The sequence below is a fragment of the Panicum virgatum genome, chromosome 9K (assembly GCF_016808335.1).
Source record: "Panicum virgatum strain AP13 chromosome 9K, P.virgatum_v5, whole genome shotgun sequence".
NCBI lineage: Eukaryota > Viridiplantae > Streptophyta > Magnoliopsida > Poales > Poaceae > Panicum > Panicum virgatum.
The window spans coordinates 17,280,966-17,300,381 of record NC_053144.1 but is presented as its reverse complement, the minus strand read 5'-3'; the positions used below and the strand labels follow the sequence as shown (position 1 = coordinate 17,300,381).

The window sequence follows — 19,416 nt, the reverse complement described above, 5'->3', positions numbered from 1 at the left end:
TCATGTTCCAGGGAGAAGATGTGCTTCTTTCGATGTTTGCCATTAGCAATCATCTGGAAGTATCTAGTATTGTTATCCCCCAGAAGAACATCAGTTGCTTTGGCTCATTGATAAAAGCTAAGTTCTTCTTCCAGTAGAAGTTTTATTAGGTCATCACTAGCAGTCTCCAACTGGTCTCTCTCCTTGAGATAGATTTCTTATCTCAGCTTGAGTGTCTAGGTTAGTCACAACCTTTTGTAGGTTTTTCTTTTAGGCTTTATACACCCCATGGGATGGCGTGCCCATCCCCGCTGGTGCTTTCTTAGTGCCCCTATTTTTCTATTCCAACGTTGAACCGAATTTTGCCCCACAACCGGTTGAATCAAGATTTCTTTTTCTTGAAAGTCCTAATAAGACAACCAATTTAGTTCCATCTTGAACTATTTAGGATGTCCCGAAAAAGCTGGATCACCAGTCTCTAAAAGCAGCGGAGCATGATTTGATACCCCTCTGTCTAAAGCGTGTACCGTTACCAGTGGATATTTGAGTTCCCATTCAGTTGTCATCAAAACCCTGTCGAGTTTTTTATAGGTAGGATCTGAGAGGAGAGAGAGAGGAAGAAGATATGAAGAGGAAGGAGAGGAGCAAACTGATGAAGAGAAGAAACTGGAGCAATGAGGGCAACTAGAACCCCGCAAGAGTTTGTTGTGGCCTTGTGGGTGCTACCTGCATGGGCGACCTACCCTAGCCAAGGTGATATGTTGCTTCTCAGTGGAAAGAGACCCGATGGCAAGAGACATGATGCTTCCTACTGGTATGCTGCACGCTCCGTTGGTGGTTTACTACTTGCACAATTTAGTGAGAGTCACTGTTATGTTCATCTCTCTAGATTATTTCTTATCCTTGTGCATGCGTGCTGTCAGTTTTGAACTTGGATGTAGAAATGTAAATGGACTGATACCGTATTTGTTTTCATATTTGCGTTCGAATATGGAGTCGGATACAGATATTGTTAGTTTTCGCCGGATAGGATTGTAATGGATATCGACATCATAAAAATATAACTTTTGAGCATTCGGATACGGATCGGTTACGGATATTCAATACTCGAAATCAGATACGGATACGGATGGATAAAAACCCTTTCACACCGGATCGAATTCGAATATGGTGTTGGATCCAAATCTTGAAACGGGATCCCTATATTCAGTGCCTAGACGCTACAGGTACCCTGAAATTTACATCTACCAGACTTCCAATGCAGGAGGGGGCATAACAAAACTGGTGACTGGCCTAAAGACGAATGGATCCCGCAAGTTGGAACCAAATCACTTCCTGCCTGTTGCAATCCGCGGCTTTCCTTTGACCTCAGAATCCTATTCAAAAAAGGGAAGTTGAGAGCCAAAAATAATAAGATAAACATTGCAGGGATGAATCTCAATATCATGAAAGCTGTAAACAGAGCTTACCTGTGGACTGTGGAGGTAGATGGATGTCTTTGCAGCTGCAGGATTGTGGTTTTCAGCCCCACGGCTCCAATCATAGCAGACCTGTTTTGCAATAGTGATGGTTACTCCATTGAGGATCGGATGATGTAATACAGATAATGGAAATGCGTAGGCAAATGCAAGCATTGGTAGCCACCGAAATACGTTGCATCACTACTTTCTACTAAATAGAAAAGAATTGTTAATACACACTAATATCCCAGTTTGGCTATTGATAACTTTTCTCTATTTAATTTTGGAGTATTTATCTTGGTTACAGTAGCATCTTAGTCCTACATCCAAAAAAATGGAAGAAGGGCAAACAGCACTTCATTCCTTTGATTCGAGTACAATAAGATAAAATTTCTCGCGAAACCAAACTAGTGCAGAAGTCAATCCAAAGAGTCAATTTGATCGTGCAACTTAATTTTGAAACTTTATACACGATACGCTATTAACTTTATAACAAAATGCCAAAATTAGCATCATGGTAGATTTGTAAACTACAAGGCATAAATATATGCATTTTATCAGTCTCTAGCATCTTTTAGAATCATACTGGTTCTACACATCTACAGCAGTAAGGGTCTCTTGCCAAATAAACTGCTACGTGATCTGTACTTCGACAGAAAATTTGTACAACTCTTCCTACTTTCCTCATTTTATGTTTGGGCCATGTAAAATCCCACTTGGAACAGAAGCTAAAACTATGATCAGAGAATGCATTTTAAATAGCAATTAAACTGGAATATTTATTCAGTCAAACCCAAATGAACTTGGTACTAAAAGGCCATTAATTGATTTGTGCGTATTTGACATGCATATCAAGTTATTTAAATCAAAAGTTAGATACATTTTAAAGCTCAACTGATCAAAAACACAGTGTATGTAGGAGGGAACCTTAGTTCGTACAGATATCTACTCATCCATAATTTGCCTAGTTGACTTACCGCGTAAGCAAATATGGAACCATCACTGTTAAAGGTGCTGCAAGAAATGGGAAGAGGGCATCTACTAAAAGCCTGTACAGAAATGATGTAATAAGTATTAAATGAATGAATGTCTTCTAGAAAATAAGGAAATGGTATGAGAAACTGAGCATAAAAAACCAAATCTGATGCACCAACAAAACAGGCAGAACATTCACACGACAATGGATACACGCCACTAGGTGAAAATGTAACTTGCATTCATAAAAAATAAAGTAATAATAGATCTACTAAGAACAGGGAAAAACAGTGTCATTACAAGATTGGACAAATGGGTAGTGTGAACCCTACATAACTGTACCAATAAATGCTACTGCTCAAGATTTCATTGTTATGCTCACGAGCTGACCAAACAACAAAATATGGTAAGATCTTAAAAGGTACAAATCAAAGTCACCAGAAAACTCAGGTTGAGCGGGTCAATGAACAGTGTGCCCTGGGACATGGGTTCTGGGTGGGAGTTGGGTACTGTCCTTCAGGATGCTAGTTCAGGACTCTGGACAAATCTGAGTTGAGGAATCCAGGTCAATGGATCAACTACAAATACTTATTCTTAAAGTTCGATAACTATGTTCATATAATCAAAGTATATATGAGTAAAAAAGAAAGAATACAAAAGAAGAAAGCAGGGAAGATGAAGAAGTAAGCCTGGCCCACTCTGCACCAATCTGTTTCTTTCCCCTATCTTCTGCTATCTCCCAAGCCCTTGACAACTCAACTGTAACTCTTAACCACAACAATGCCCCTACATCAACCCAAGCACCTTCACTCTCACCACTATCCCTCAATTTCCATCCCATCCTCCCTTCTACCCCAACCAGTCACGAAAGTGGTGGATTCGGCAAGCAACCACAGCATCGATGGCCACAAGGAAAAGCAACAGTACAGTTGAGGTTGGTTTTTTTATCCCCATGTTCTCCCTCATCACCACCACTCTGTCATCCCTCAGCCCATTGATTTATGAGCCATCGTATATGGCATCGAAGCTGCTTACCAAGATCGCATAACCTTGATCAAGGATGTAGATCCAAGGTCATGGATCACACGGGCAACCTGCTACCCCAGTTACTAATAATGTACAAATACTCCACAGAAACAAGCCGCAAACCACCATCAAATCAAGAGCAATCAAGGTAACAGAAGTCGACTGCTATCCAACAAAAGTGAAAGTCGATAGCAAGAGCCATGGAAAATTGTTATACCTTCAGCCTCTGCTTGCTGTCCTTATCCCAGAAGTTGAAAGCACCATCAGATCCAGCAGTTGCAAATGTGTGATGGACCTGCAGCAAGTTGTAAAAAGTATAAATTCACAAATTCAACATCACCAACTACTATGTCCAAGATTAGAACCAACTGCTATTCCCAAACTTGGAAATTCTCATAAGCAAGTGGGCAATGCTTGTTTCAATGAAATGCCTACGAGCACAACCAACTCAATTGGTACACAATATCATTAATCAGCCATACCAATCCAATGGTCAAGTAGCAAAAAAGAACATAGCCAAGCAATCCACACTGTTCTAGATGTACATTAAACTGGTGTGGACAAAATTAGCCAACTAAACTAATAATCTGTTGAAATTGTTTTCAGCAGTCCATATTAATCTGTATGGACATGAGTACTGAATACTTTTGCATCATTCATATGCCTATGGTTGCACCCAGATAACACACACACTTGGTAAAGGACGGAGGTCAGCTTGACCAAGGGCCGCTTGATTAAAACTGAAACTGAATTCTCAGGTTACAGAAATCCTGGGGGTTGCTGTGCTTATATGGGCAGCAGCTCACCCACTAAAGTGCTAAAGCAAAAGTAGGCCAATGACCTTCAACTTGGAGGCCAAGGCAAGTTCTAAAGCAAAACTGAAATTGCATAAGTAAGATACAAGGAATAGGCTTATTTAGCTATCACAGTGTATTGTTGTAGATAACTTAAAGTGCACTATAACATTGTTTTAAGCTCAAGACATTTTATGGAAGAGAAAGTTGAGCTTATGTTATTCAACAAATCAACTGAGAATGGAGATGAGGTACTAAAAACCAGCATGTCTCTATTGCATCTGTACACTTCTAACAACAAATGTTAAGCAATAAAAATAGAACCATAAGCCCCACATATAATTAATAAATGAATACAGAGAAATAAATCTTACAGGGTGGAAGTTCAGTGAATTGACAGAGAATATATCATTTCCTTCCCTGTGACATTTGAAGGTGAAATTCTTGCTTTGTTGTGAATCATCGATATGGTGAACACCAACTCTTCCTTCTATGGAGCCAACCTTTAAATGCGAACAATGGGTCAGTCACATGGAAATCTAATTGTTCCGAAAGTCATATGGAAAGTATTTAAAGAAAATAGAAAAAAATGTATCGCCAGGTACCAACCATTTTATCCAAGATATTAACACCCAATGTAAAATAAAGTAAATATCAGGTACCAGGAAAACATTAATTGGCACAAACCAACATGAAAACAACCACCACCTAAACACCCCGCCACTAGGCAGGTAAAGAATCGAATGTTGGCACAGCCACTTGAAAAAAAAATGAAGCCACGGAGGGGGCTTGACTCTTTTCCCTGCAGCATTATTTTATATCTAGATTGACTCTTAACAGAAACAATCTAAGACACCTTCTACTGATCAATATCGAGTCCAAAAATAGCCAGTTTCCAGGTATGGTCAAGAGTAAGCAATATACACTTTCATGCAACTATCTCAATTAGAATAAAGCATGTCTGTCGTGTAATTGTATGCAGCGTGACCATGTACATTTGATATGTTTTAGTCAGGAGTTTAGTTTTTTAAAAAGTTCAGTTTGGAGTTTGGTTCTGATCTGGTTCTAGGAATGACTTAAGAGCACGAACGATAGGCAAGTTGGTTAGTGGGTAAGTTTACATATGGTTTGCTGTCCATGGAAGACTAGGAGAAGAATCCAGGCCCTCTGGTTAGTCATCCAATCAATTCAAAACACAAGAGCATCAGTAACATTGATACATGATTTATACTTCAAGTAGTTAGAAAGTTCGCATGCAGATTTCTGAAATATACAGCACTATTAGGCCAGGACACAGCACAGTGAAACTGATACTGGATCAAAAATCACAAACCCACCCATACCAAGCGCTGATTTGAGTAAGGTATAGGTTGTGTAGAAGAATTTAAGTGAATAAACTCAAGGACTAGACGAAGACAAATCAAATGAATACATATTTGTCTTTGGTAAAATACAGGTTGTGATGCCACAAAAGTTAAATAAATAATTTATTGGTCAAGAATGGTAAAAATAGGCATATTTAATTCAATTAGAGGTATCAGAGTAAAGGACACGCAAATAATTAAGCATTACCAGAAATCCTTGCTGATCAGGGAATGCAGCAAGACACCGTGTCTGGTATTTTAGTGGTGATTGAATACGCTTGAACTCCGTCTAATGATCCAAACATATAACACATGAAATAAGTCAGTTCAAGAGCACATATCATCAATGCCCAACTGAAATTAAACAAATTGATAAATGCATAGCTAGTAATGACAACATAATCACCTGAGGATTCTGCAAGTTGAAGACTACAAGATTACGATCAGCAGTTCCCACAATCATAAGGGGATAATTCACTGTGAGAGCATAGCAACGCTCTGGAAGTTGCTGGATATGCACAGGATTTGCTTGCCTTGTGTCCCAGTACCTATAATGAGCATAATGATCAGCATTGAAGGTAGATAAGAGTAAATCAGTCGTCATAATTAGAGGTATAATGTCTTAGTGATCAGAATTTAATATTAGCCATGATGGGATGAACAAAAAACACAACAGAAGTATATTGGGAAGAAAAGAAGGTACGATAAAGTCAAACAGGCACATAGTCAAAGTGCGCATTTCCACAATGTATGCATGCCAAATTGCCAATCAAAATATGCATCCAGATATGGAATTTCAATTAATGTTTCCTAAACCAAATATGGAACACATGATGTAACCTATGGCCACTGATGCTAAAGACTCTGAAAGAATATTCATTACAGCAATCACATTACGTAGATTTCATATTAACATTAGCTACTACATCAATGACTAGAAAATGATCATATGTACCAATGCAGCTGTTAGCATAACATGTGATAGGATCATAGAAAATGATCATGATGGTAGGAAACCATTAGTTTTGCAGAGGGCATAAAGACTAGAATGGAGAGATAAAAAGGATGGAATACATAAATCTTTTGCACTATTTGATATAGGGAATGTTGGTTCTCAACTGTCAAAAACACGTTAACAAACGTAGGCAACATACTAATCCTTTTAAAGAACATGCTATAATAATAAGCAGCCATTGGTAACAGCATAAGAGAACATCAATTGACAATATGTATTCAACTTCCAAGTGAAAAAGGTGAAGATTTAGAACAACAGACTGTGCGTGCACACCTCAGAGTCTTATCCCAGCTTCCAGAGACAAGAAGATTCATCTGAGGAATCCACGCGACCTCCTTGACAGGCGCATCATGCATCGCAACCGTCTGAGGCTGCCCGCCTGACAGCAGAGGCCACATTTTGACCTGCTTGTCACAGCCTCCAGAGAAGACAGTTGTTCCATCATCCTTCCAAGCTGAGCAGAGGACCTAAAACAGGAAAAAAGAATCAATTGGCACACCAGAAACTAACTACGTGGAAATCAATTACTACAAGATCAAGGAAAGCACTGAGATCGTACCGGTTGATCATGCGATATGGACACCTTGGGCTGACTGTTCCCGCCAACAATCTCCCAGCACCTCACCTGCACAACACGCAAAAGCCAGCCAATCCAAGCAAAATACATTATGCATCACACTAACAAACACCAGCTACTAGTAACAGCATAAGCAAAGAAAGCTACCTGGTTATCCCAGGAGGTTGCCACCAGCAGATTGCTCTTGGGGCTGAAGCTGAGGCTCGAGACGGAGTCGCCGGGGTTGGGCTGGATCTGCATCCCACAAGCAAGCGTCAACGATTCAAGATCCTACAGTAGAAAGGCACTCTTCGCAGTACTGCTCTGCTCCTGCATCGAAATTCATAAAACGGCGCACCTCGAATGACTTGTTCGGGTTAGGGTTCGCGGTGAGGCCGGTCAGACTCGCCATCCCTTACGCCTCGATCCTGCAAGCACCGACGAGCATCACAACCAAAACCCAAATCGGCGGCGAACTGGGCGGCAGATCGGCGCACCCACCGCGCGCACCCCGGGAGGGAACGAGGATCCGGGATCGGATTCGAGCGGTCGCCGCGAGTACGACCCCCCCCCCCCCCCCCCCCCCGCGGGCTCGAGACTATCCGCCCGCCGCCCAAACCAAGCAACCTAGGGTACGGCTGGGCGTCCTTACCGAGTCGACGGGCGGCGCCGCGCGGGTGCGTGCGTCGGCGGGGAGGGGAGGGTGCGGAGCGGAGCGGAGGGAGGCCCCGTCGGCGAGGCGGAGGGGAAGGGGAATGGGGGAGGTTCTCGAGGCTGCCGGAAGGGACAGCAACGGCTGCGTGGGGATGGTGGAGGGGGGCGGTGTTGGTACTTGGTAGTAGCTAGGGCTTTGAAGGAGTTGTGCTTGGGCTCCCGCGTAGGGCGCGTTTGGTTGTGCGTTTTTTTATTTTTATATTTTTTTAAATCATTTTTTACAGAAATATTTTTCGGTTTCATAATTTACAGATTTATACCACTACCGCCCGGCTGAGGGGCGGTCGGCCCCTGCCGCCCTCCTGCCGGGCGGTAGGGACCTTAATATAAATAAAATTTATTTTTAATCGCATTTTGGTTCCTGGGGGAGGCTGCCGCACGGCAGCCAGGCGACAGGTACCCGCCGCCCGGTGGCGGGGCGGTAGGCCTACCCGCCGCCCGGTGGCGGGGCGGTAGGCCTACCCGCCGCCCGGCAGGGAGGCGGCAGGCCCCTCCCGCAGGTTAAACCTTGACCGTCAGTGCGGCAGTGCGGCATTAGATGTGGTTTTCAATATTTTGGATAGAAATAAAAACCGTTAGTAAAGTAGATGAATATGAAAAGTATAACTTAGCAATTCATACACATACGCAACTGAGAACGAAATAAGTGATGCATGAGAATGAAATAAGTATAACATGACGACATGTCCATAACAAAAATACAGAAACAACTAGAAGCACTTCCTAACCACCCCGGCCATGTCGACCTCTTTTACACTGTGCGTGGACGTGGTATGTAGGGTAGGTGTGTCAGTCTGGAGGCCCTACGTCTCTACCTGGACGTCCGGTGGCCACAGATGTCTGGAAGGTAGGATCGGCCTGCTGGTTAGGTATAGAAAATAACCGACTCCAGTCTTCGAAGCTCGCCTCAAAGGTATCCTGTGTGGCCCCTATACAGTAGCAATTAAGATATCTTAATCATCGTCTTATAAGTAGAACGTATACGAAACAAACGTATTCTCAGAAACATAATCCGACGACATATCACCTGGGCACCCATCGTGGGTCAACAGGAATCCACTCCGCTGGTGGACGTGGACGCAGCACGTTAAGTTTCACGCGCTGAACCACTGCAAGGAATGACCGGTGCGACAAGTCTATGACTCGGTCAAGTAGAGCTGGCGTATCTTCGGCCATACCTAACACAAAAAATATAGTTTTTCTGCATTTTCTACAATTTATCTGAAATTTTCATAAACTTTTCTAGTATTTTCTAGAATTTTCTACAATTTTTGTTCAATAAAATTTTATAAATAATTTTTTTCTAACATTTTCTACAATTTATCTGAATTTTCCTGCCGGGCGGCTGCCTGGCCTAACACCCCGCCACCGGGCGGCGGGTACCTGCCGCCCGGCTGCCGGGCGGCAGCCTCCCCCAGGGGCCAAAATGTGATTAAAATTAAATTTTATTTACATTAAAGTCCCTACCGCCCGGCAGAAGGGCAGTAGGGGGCCGGCCGCCCCGCCGCCGGGCGGTAGGGGTATAAATCTGTAAATTATGAAACCGAAAATATATTTCTGTAAAAAACAATTTTGAAAAAATATAAAGATAAAAAAAAGGCTTGGTTGCCTGTGTAAGGGCCAACCAGGCCCCATGAGGCCACCCTCGCTCCTTTTGGTTACCTCGACTAAGGAGATAGCCTGGGCCGAGATATGCAATTTAGGCCTCCTAGCCAGGCTTGGCCGCGTTTTTTCTATTTTTATATTTTTTAAAAATGTTTTTTACAAAAATATATTTTTGATTTCACAATTTACAGTTATGTATCCCTGCCGCCCCCCTACCGGGTGGTAGGGACCTATATGTAATTAAAATTTGAGTTCTATCGCATGGAGGCACCTACCGCCCGGTGGAGGGGCGGCAGGCAGGCCGACCGCCCGGCAGGGGAGCGGCAGGCTCCCCCCAATATAAAAGCTGAGGTCCCCCCCCACACACCTGCATTTGCAGCAAACAACATCCATAGAGGGAAAAAGGAGAGATATTGTGTGAGGGAGGGAGTTGCAACAATGAAGTCCTGCCGGATTCCGCACTTGTGATCTGCAGGTAAGTTACATATGAATCCATTAATATTGTAAAGCAATTTAATTTAATTAATGCTATAGTATTATAAATTAAAATAGAATTAAGTTTTGGATAGTGAAATATAGTATTAAACTTGTTTCTAAATATTGCAGCATAAGGCAATGGCTGCCTCCAATTTTGGTGGATTTTCGTGGACCGAAGAAAAATCTAGTATAATACTTGAGATCATAACACATCTTGTAATCAGTAAGAAGTTGGATGTATTAGCGGATGGTACGATAGAGATGGTGTTGTCAAAATTAGTTGAATTTAAAGATTTCACATTATTTCGAGGTATTACAACGCAAGATGTAAAGGAACACCTGTTAGAACGTCGGAAGATATACATGAGGGTATGTGAACTAGCGAATCATCCTAATGTTATTGGATTCTTACAAAATACTTGTAAGATATGGATGCGGTCAAAGGTGTATGAGATGCACATTAAGGTAACTCTTATTCAGTTCTAATCCCGTCCGTCATTTGTAATCCATATTTATGAAATAGTAAAATTATTGTGTAATTATATGCTAGGATTACCCCGAGGACACGGAGTTCATTAACAAATCGATACCAAATTTTCGTAAATTGGTATGTATCTTCGATGGACTTATGCCGCAAACTAGACGAAGGATGTGGAGAAGATCTTCGGGTGATAGTTCTTGGCCTCCGCAAGAACAGATGACTGGAGGTTCGTCAAGTCATGCTGCACCACCTCAAGCACCAACTTGTGTTAACTGGGATGACGATATTGACTTCATGCCCCCCAAACCATGGCCTCCAACACATGATATTCCTCCCCCTTACACGAACCTAGAACCAGAAAAGAGAGAAAGGGAAAGGCAAGAGGTTCGTCGAGTAATGCTGCACCACCTCAAGCACCAATTTGTGTTAACTGGGATGACGATATGGATGACTTCATGCCCCCAAAACCATGGCCTCCAACACATGATGTTTGTCCCCCTGTACATGAACCTAGAACCAGAAAAGAGAGAAAGGGAAAATCGAGAGGTTCGTCAAGTCACGCTACACCACCTGCAGCACCACCATCTGTCAACTGGGATGACAACCTAGATGATTTCATGACATGATCTATAACATATGATGTTCATCGGTTTTAGATTGTGATGTAAATTGTGACGGGACGGCAGACCTCCTGTACCTTTAATTGCAATACTTATATGTTTGCTATGTTTGATTGCAATGATTATATTTATTTGTGAATCTTGAACCTCGTGTGGCTCTATGATACAATACCACATAAGATACAATGAACAAAATATAAATAGAACGTTAAACAAAATACCACATAACATATTACATTGAAGGTTTCATTCGTTACAACCAAATTCGAGAGAAATACGCACTGCCAACTAATTAAACAAGACATCTAAACATAGTATATATAATATACTTAGTTTCGTACACACAAATACATTGCAAACTGTTGCGTGCACAATTAGATGCGGCGAATTCTTGTAGGTCGAGCCGATCCATCCGTCGGATTCCCGGAAGGTCCAGCATCGGTAGCAGCAGTGGGTACTGAAAGCTGTGTGCACTTCTTGTAAGTGTGACCGTCTGCTCCACACAAGTTGCAACGTTTTTTCTTCTTTCCAACCTCGGACTCGTCCATTCCGTTCTGGATACGACGCGCCTGCCGTCGGCCTATGCCCCTCTTCATAGCTGGATCTGGGATGAGCATTGGATGGGAATTTTGTTGAGTGAATGGTCCTAGAATACCGATGCCGTATATCTTATGACAAGTCTGTGCAGCGGCTTCCTTTGTGAAATAGTGAGAAACATATGACACAGCATCTAACCCAGATACAGAACAAGTTGTGATGACATGGGAGCATGGTAAGTGATGCACCTTTGGCTTCTAGCATCTGCAGAACACCCTCCCGTCAATGGTTATCAAAATTTCTTGAACTACCCTTTGTCTGCGGGCACCCTGTCCGGTCCTGTCCCTGCATGATACCTCAAACCTTTGCTCTTTTGTGCCCATCGATATAATTGAGTGAAATCGAGCCTTTTCCATCTTTTTTTCCATGTACTCATTGACCCTTTCGCAAAAACACAGTCCTGGATCATGAAGTAAGGAAGCGGCTGATGCGTACCGCTCCCTAAAATACCTTACACATCCATACATGATGAACTCAACAATGCCAACAAGAGGAAATCCACGAACACGACGCATTACCATATTGTAACACTCAGCATGGTCGGTCGTCTCGATCCCGTAACGCCTCCCATCTATGTCATACAGAAGTGACCACTTCTCTTTAGGTGCACCATCAATCCACTGTGTAAATAGTTTAGCAGCTCGAACTAATGAATCTGTAGAACGTCTCCTGCTGGATGATGAGGTCTGGCTCTTAAGCAATTCGACGCTCATGTCATCAATTATACCCCACAAAGCATCGAACTTCCTTTGCTGATTCTGAGTGCACAATCGCTTGAACAAATTCATCAGATTCTTATTCTTGAACCGCTCATAAAAATTAGCAGCCACATGCCCCACACACCACCTACTGACAACATCTGGTCATATAGGAGGTGAAAATGGACTACCTTCTTGGAGCTGCCTTATAGCTGCAAGGAGACCTGCATGCCTATCACTGATAAGGCAAACATTAGGCCTTCTAGCAACAACGTGATTCTTCAGACGTTCAAGAAACCAGTACCAGCTTTCTGTGTTCTCATTCTCAACAAAGGCAAAGGCGATGGGAACTATCTGCTTGTTGCAATCAATTCCGATCGCCGTCAATATTGTTCCCTTATATTTTCCTGTCAGGAAAGTGCCGTCAATACACAGAACATGAAGGGAGTAAATGAATGCCCTCACACATGCACCAATGCAGAAGAAAGCTCGCAGCAAAATGCTTGGCCCCCCTGACAAGCTCGGTACACTGTATGTATCAAAAGCACTTCCAGGATTTCTGTGCACAATTACTTCAAGCATACGAGGTAGGTTATCATATGAAGCCTCATAAGGGCAAAACCGCATCTCAAACACTTTTTGTTTAGCCCGCCAAGCCTTTGCATAGCTTATCACATACTAGAAATTCTGTTCAATGTCCCTAATTATCAATGTAGGCTCGTAATCCATTTTGTCAAGAATCACCCCATACATCTTCTTGGCCACGAAAGTAGATGTGATATTACGGTGATGTCCCACAACACCTGTCAATCTACAAGTACGTGGCGTAATAATTGAACATTCCCAGTGTGTTTTGAACTTCCCCTTGTAGGCATGCACTCGCCATGTACAGTCTCTATCTGCACACCTCACCTCGTATTCTTTACTGCTAGACTTCAACACTATGAATTCCTTCCTCAGAGATATAGCCCAGACCTTCACAGCATCCTTAACATCTTCAATGGTACGATACTTTGCCTCTTGTATGACCTCATTCACTCTGTATTCAAACTCCGGACATCTAATATCTTGTACCACTGGATTCCCAAAACCCTCTTCACGCCATTCACCTAGCACTGGGAAGCGCTCATCGTCCTCATTGTCCGATGAGTCCACACATTGCCCCATTATTTGTGCATCCTGGTCTTCTTTCTCCATGTCCTCATAATTCTAGGTATCCGCTCGCCTTCATCTTCTAAACCTTGTGGTTCTGGTTCTGGTTCTGGAGCTTGTACGTTCTTTTCTTCTTTATCCTCTTCCAACTCTTCATTCCAGTCATATGTTGTGTGTGTTGATCCTTCACCTAAATCACCGACCTTCTGGTGAATCTGAATTACCATTGCAAGAGGCCACCCTCTTTGAAGAGCTGCGTGCATGTAATGTTTATATTCTTCCGTACTACTTATAAGCGCCAACTCCCAGAAATCCCCATTTGTTTCCCAGGAAGTCACGGTATGAACCGTAAGCAAATGGGTCTTTGGATTCACATTGAACTTCCCGTGAAGCCATTTGCGTATGGAACCAAAACTCCTCTCTAGGGGTTTATCTAGACTGCACCGTCTTCGTTCCAATGCTGATAGATTTACTCCATAGGAATCACGAGTAATTCTATAGAAATCACCGTAATGAACTTGAAACGCCACCTTGCTCAACATATCTGGCCATTCAAAGACTTAATTTTAATTAAACCAGTTTCTAAAACCATGGTACACCTTCAATTATAACCACTAATCCAAACCCTAAGCGGTTACAATTATAAAAAACACTAATCACATAATTAAAAATACAAAAAAATTAGAATGACAAAGTTGAGAAATATTGATTACCTGCGGTTCGGATCTAAAATCCGGCAGGGCTTCGCTGTTGCAACTCCCTCCCTCACCCCACGTCTCTCCTTTTTCCCTCTATAGATGTTGTTTGCTGCAAATGCAGGTGGGGGGGACCTCAGCTTTTTATATTGGGGAGGAGCCTGCCGCCCCCTGCCGTGCGGTCGGCCAGCCTGCCGCCTCTCCACCGGGCCGTAGGGGCCTCCATGCGATAAAACTTAAATTTTAATTACATATAGGCCGCCCCCCTGGCCGGCCGCCCAGCAGACGGGCGGTAGGCCCCCTGCCGCCTCCCTGCCGGGCGGTAGGGGTATAAAAATGTAAATTGTGAAACCAAAAATATATTTCTATAAAAAACATTTTTTAAAAATAGAAAAATAGAAAAAATGCGGCTTGGCGTGAACGACCGAATCGGTCGCATTCGCGGAGCCTGGCTCCATCCTGCTGACGCGCAAGCGGGTGGTGGCTCCGCGGGTGCAGGCGGGAGGCCTCCTGTAGCCGTCGTATATAACCGGGAATCCCCGCTAGGGTTACCGCCCTGCGCACTGTTCCGCTCTCTCGGTCGCCGCTGCTTCACTTTTCTATCGCTCTCCCCCACGCCCTCCTCCGAGGCCCAGCTCGCGGGGTCGTTTGGTGGGAGGTCTCCGGCGGTAAGGTTGAGATCCTCTGCCCCCCCCCGGCCTCCACGTCTTCCTCTAGCCCCTTGATTTGTGTGTTTTCTTTTCCTTCCTCCACTCATCCCGCCGATTTTTATGGATGGAAGGAAGCTATTTCCGTAGATCTAGCACATAAATGCTACAACAGTATTACTCCCTAGTGTGAAAAATCAATCACTGACTACTTACACAGTCCAACACAACCTAATCCGGCACGGCTGCTGGCCTGCTGGTACCAGACATCATATCAAGTAATCAAACAGGAACAAGCTAAACCCTTACCCCTACTGCAATACCGCGAATCTGATAAAAAAATGGGAACCACTAAACCCTAGTGCTTCCCCGCTAGCTGCGACCACAAATCAACAAACAAAGCAGACCAACCGATAGCCTCCGGTTACAACACGAGTCGTCCAGACGTGCACGGAAGTAACTCCGTTAAACGTGCAGATCCGATTGCTCCTACGCCAAAACAAAATCGCGCGAAACGCAGCTAGCCCTCCAACGCGGGAGGGAAGGAAGCTACACGCGCTGCCGTCGCTGCTGCACAGGACCGGGGGTGGAGGGTAGCTCACCTTGGCTCGGGTGAGGAAGGGAAGCCGCGGCGGCGGCGGCGGCGGCGGCTACTGCGGCGGCGGCGCGGGTGAGGGGGAGGAGAGGATAGGAGTGGGGGTGGGGAGACCCGGGGGAGGGGAAAAGGATAGGGCTCGGGGGGCTTGGCTGGCTGCCACTGCAAGCCCCTTCCTAGCTTATTGTTTTAACCTCGAGGGGGACCGGGATCGTCCGATTCGTGATGGACGGGAGCCGCGGGTTCTGCCGCGTGCGGGAGCGGGGAGCGGAGGGCGGCTCGCGCTCTGCCTTCGTTCTCCCAGTCTCACGTCTCCGTCCGGTCGCTGGTCACTTTGGGCTAGCAAGCTGTGGGCTGTGGCCCCGGTAAACTTGTCCCGATTTCTAGAAGTTTGGTTTTCGAATCAGGAAAGGACAGTCAAATTCGACTGCAGATCTTTTGGATTAATTTATCTAGATAGTGTTTATCTGAATGTATAGTAAAAATTATGAAGGCAAAAAGTGTTTCTACCTCTTTTTTATAGTGAAATGGTGTTTTTGCTCTTATTTTTAAAACTTTATTATTTTACCTCTGCGATTTAAAAACGAAGACAGATTTTACCATCAATCTGTTAAGTCACTAACAGTGTTAAGCTTTGGAAAAATGGACAACTTTGCCCTCTGTTCTTTCATGGTGGTTGAGAGGGGGCTGCCGAGCGGATAAGCAGAGGAGGCGGGCAGAAGAGGAGGCTCGGAGGGGGCGACGCCGGGCTCTGCGCCATGCCAGGCGGGGCGTGCTCCCAGTGCCGCCGCCAACGCCGGGCCACGAGGGCCGCCAGAGGGGCGATCGTTCGTCACCGCCGCCGGGTGCGTCGCCAACACTGGGCCGCGAGGGGCCGCCGGAGGGTAGGGGTGGGGGTGGGGAGGCATAACGGGGAGAGGGCAGCCAGTCATCGCCGCCGCCGGGTGGGCGCGCACCGGTGCCGCCGCCTAAGCCAGGCTGCGAGGGGACGCTGAAGGGTGGGGGCGCGATGGAGAGGGATGCCGGTCGGTGCCGCCGCCGGTCGCTGCCTCCCTCCAAACCAAGCAAACCGCTGGTTGCAGCGATTGTCTCTGAGATCAAAGGCCAGGGGCATTATTGATTTTTTCTCTTGGCATTTTTTCTTTTTCAATTTTTCCTTCTATTTAATCCCAGCAAAGCAAACAATGTTGCATAGTAGGGGGAAATGGCAGCTTCGTTTCAAAATAACAAGGGCAAAATCATAAAGTCTAAAAAAAGGGGTAAAATCATAATTGAGCTTTGAAGTAGGGGCATAAACACTTTTTTCCCAAAATTATATATCTTTATATTTATCAAAAGAATAGTATACAATTTGAAATGGAAGGAGTACGTCGCAGGGTAACAAATTGTGACATCCTGAAAAATTTACCAAAATAAATCACACGTTAAAAATAAATTTTCAAATCTCTGTCATCGTTGAGCTCTGACTTTTCCCGCCCGATCTCCCGAAAAACCGGTCCCGACATCTGAATCCATCGCTGTCCTATCTCCCTGTTCGCCCTCGTCCCGCGCGTCACGCCCGACCGGCGCGCGTGCGCATCCGGCCGCGGTCGCTGCCGCAAATTTCCGCCGTCTCTCTCTCTCTCTCTCTTTTTCTCTCTCTCCTTATCTTTTTCTTTTTCTTTTTTCTTTTTCCATTTTCCTTCTTTTTCTTTTTTTCCTCCTCCTCCCTTCCTTCCCTCTCTCCTCTCCCGCGCGCTGCAGAGCAACTCGCTCACCACGCCGCCCTACTCCCCGCACGCACACGTGTGCGCGCCCATGCGCACCACGCGGACGCGCCGCTCGCCGCCCCGCTCGCCGACCCGTCCAGTCCCCTGGCCACCTCGCCGCGCCGCCCGCCGAGCTGCAAAGCATGCACAGCGCCCCGCCTCGACGCTCGCGCCTACACAGCTCGATGCCGATCTCCACAGCCTGCCACCCCCACGTGCCCGCTGCCCGAGACGTCGCGTCGCCGCCGCGAATCGCGCCGCCGACACTCGCAAGCGGCCGAGCGCCATTAATGGCACCCCGTCGAGCTCGCCGGCCGCCACCACCACCGCGCTCCTCCTCCACCGCCTTACTCCGCCTATAAATAGGCCTCCCATTACGCTCCCCACCACCGCAAACCCTTCCGCCGCCGGTAGCCCCTCCCTTCGCCTTGCAGCACCGCCGCCAGGGCCACCTCCGCCCGCCGCCGTCGGCCTTCATGGCCAGGCCGCCCCGCTCCATTCCAGCCCGAGATAGGTAGGGCATCCGAACCCCCTCATCCCTCTCTCCATTTTCCCCCGCTTCCTGGCCGCCGCCGCGCTCCACTGCGCCGCCGCCCGTCAGCCTCCGTGGCGCCGCCGCCTCACCGTATTCCGACCCAAATCGAGGTGGGGGACGGGATCCCCTCGTCACCCTCCCCCTTTTCCCCCTGCTCCCGCTTGCCGCCGTGCCCCAGGGCCGCCGGCCCAGGCACCGCCGGCGCCCTGCTCCCCCTCCTCTACTTCACAGGAGGGAGGAGGAAGAAGAAAGGCAAAATTGCCTTGAGCCCCCTCCCTTTTCCCCCAATTTCATTAAGAGCCCTTTTCCCTTTATGATCTTTTTACAAATAAACCCTCCCTGTTCTCCCTATTTAAAAACTAACCTCTCCACCATACAAAAACAATTACACATAGGTCCCTACCCCTTTCCAGATTAGCTAGAACATTTTTAAATATTATAATCAAGTCCTTTCACTCTAAAAATTAATTACAAATAAGCCCCTAGATCCTTATTTAGCCCTAAACCCCTCTCTGACCTATCATTTCATGCGCCAAAAATCTTCCGATCGACCTGAAACTTTACCACGCCATTTCTATTATAATTTTGGCCATGCCATTAGAAAACCACCCAAAAATATTACTCCTATCTCCATATCTTAATTGTTTCCGATTTGAGCTCAACGATAAAACTTTTATTTCATTTTCTTAATTATGTTCTTGTTTGTGTACGTCGTAGATCATGGTGTGAACGAGGGAGAGCCTGTCGGTGAGCAGTACTGCGAGCAAGCGAACAAGGACCAGTTCCGCGACCCCGAACCCGAAGGACAGTACCTCGATCAGGACTTCCCGGAAGGCTTTGAGAACGGCAAGTTCAATCTCATCCTTTGATGCATGTTTTGTCCCAGTTTTTATAAACACAACCTATTAGCCTATTTTATAAAATTGCATATATTTTTGCCTGCTGAAAACATGATTGGATAGCCACTCCTTGATTTGTTATAACCATTCCTTGACCACCTAGATTAATGTCTGAATGTGATTTGTTTGGACGTTAATCGCTGCTAGAACGCTTAGGACTTTAAACACAATACAACTTGTTTTATAAAAGGAAAAATGTGTGAGTGTGTGGGAAGGGAAAAATATGGAATTTCGAAAGATGAGATTAGACGAGATGGATGGCACTTCTGTGTGAATTGCCGAATGGTGTGCTCGTGCCTGTGTGGCAGAGCAAGGAAGGGAGATATCCATCTTGTCACAACTAAGGAAGCTTAAAGAGGAGGGATGAGAGGAAGCAAACTCTCGACACGAGGATTTATCCTGTGGTTTGGATTGCCATAAAGGCGTCCCTACATCTACGTTGTTGAAGCACTCACGAAGAGTATCGCTTCCCGGCAATCAAGTCTCTTCCGTGAGCACAATCACGGTCACCTCGATCCGGATTTCCACTAAGGGAGATTGCCCACGAAGGAGGGGTCTCCGTCCCCCACACAATGTTGTCGACGCCGCTCCACACCAAGTCGGAGGGTTGTTGACGTGCAGGCGAGACACCAATGCTCCAAGGAGGCCGGCACACTGAGATACAAGTTTGGTTCACTCTAGAACCATAGCACAAGGATCTAAACCTTGCTTGATCACTCACTCAAGAGCTAATCTAGCACTAACACTCACAAAGCTTGTACTAAGGACTAAGGATTTTATTTAT

General features: G+C 45.4%; 1 protein-coding gene across 2 annotated transcripts; it reads right to left on the bottom strand.

Annotated features, from left to right (window-relative positions):
- Positions 1-1,023: 1,023 nt before the first annotated feature.
- On the bottom strand, positions 1,024-8,020 carry LOC120650495 (protein RAE1-like). Of its 2 annotated transcripts, none has more exons than XM_039927645.1 (12): positions 7,822-8,020; positions 7,528-7,597; positions 7,338-7,424; positions 7,173-7,238; positions 6,887-7,080; positions 6,005-6,146; positions 5,807-5,887; positions 4,609-4,737; positions 3,658-3,735; positions 2,417-2,488; positions 1,449-1,529; positions 1,024-1,355 (listed from the first exon to the last, which is right to left on the bottom strand). In XM_039927645.1, the coding sequence occupies exons 2-12, from the start codon at positions 7,579-7,581 to the stop codon at positions 1,308-1,310; spliced, it is 1,032 nt and encodes a 343-aa protein (XP_039783579.1). In that variant the 5' UTR covers positions 7,582-7,597; positions 7,822-8,020; the 3' UTR covers positions 1,024-1,307. The 2 variants fall into 2 exon arrangements, with proteins under 2 accessions (XP_039783579.1, XP_039783580.1); XM_039927646.1 differs by having other exon boundaries at positions 7,671-8,003.
- Between the last annotated feature and the right edge of the window lie 11,396 nt (positions 8,021-19,416).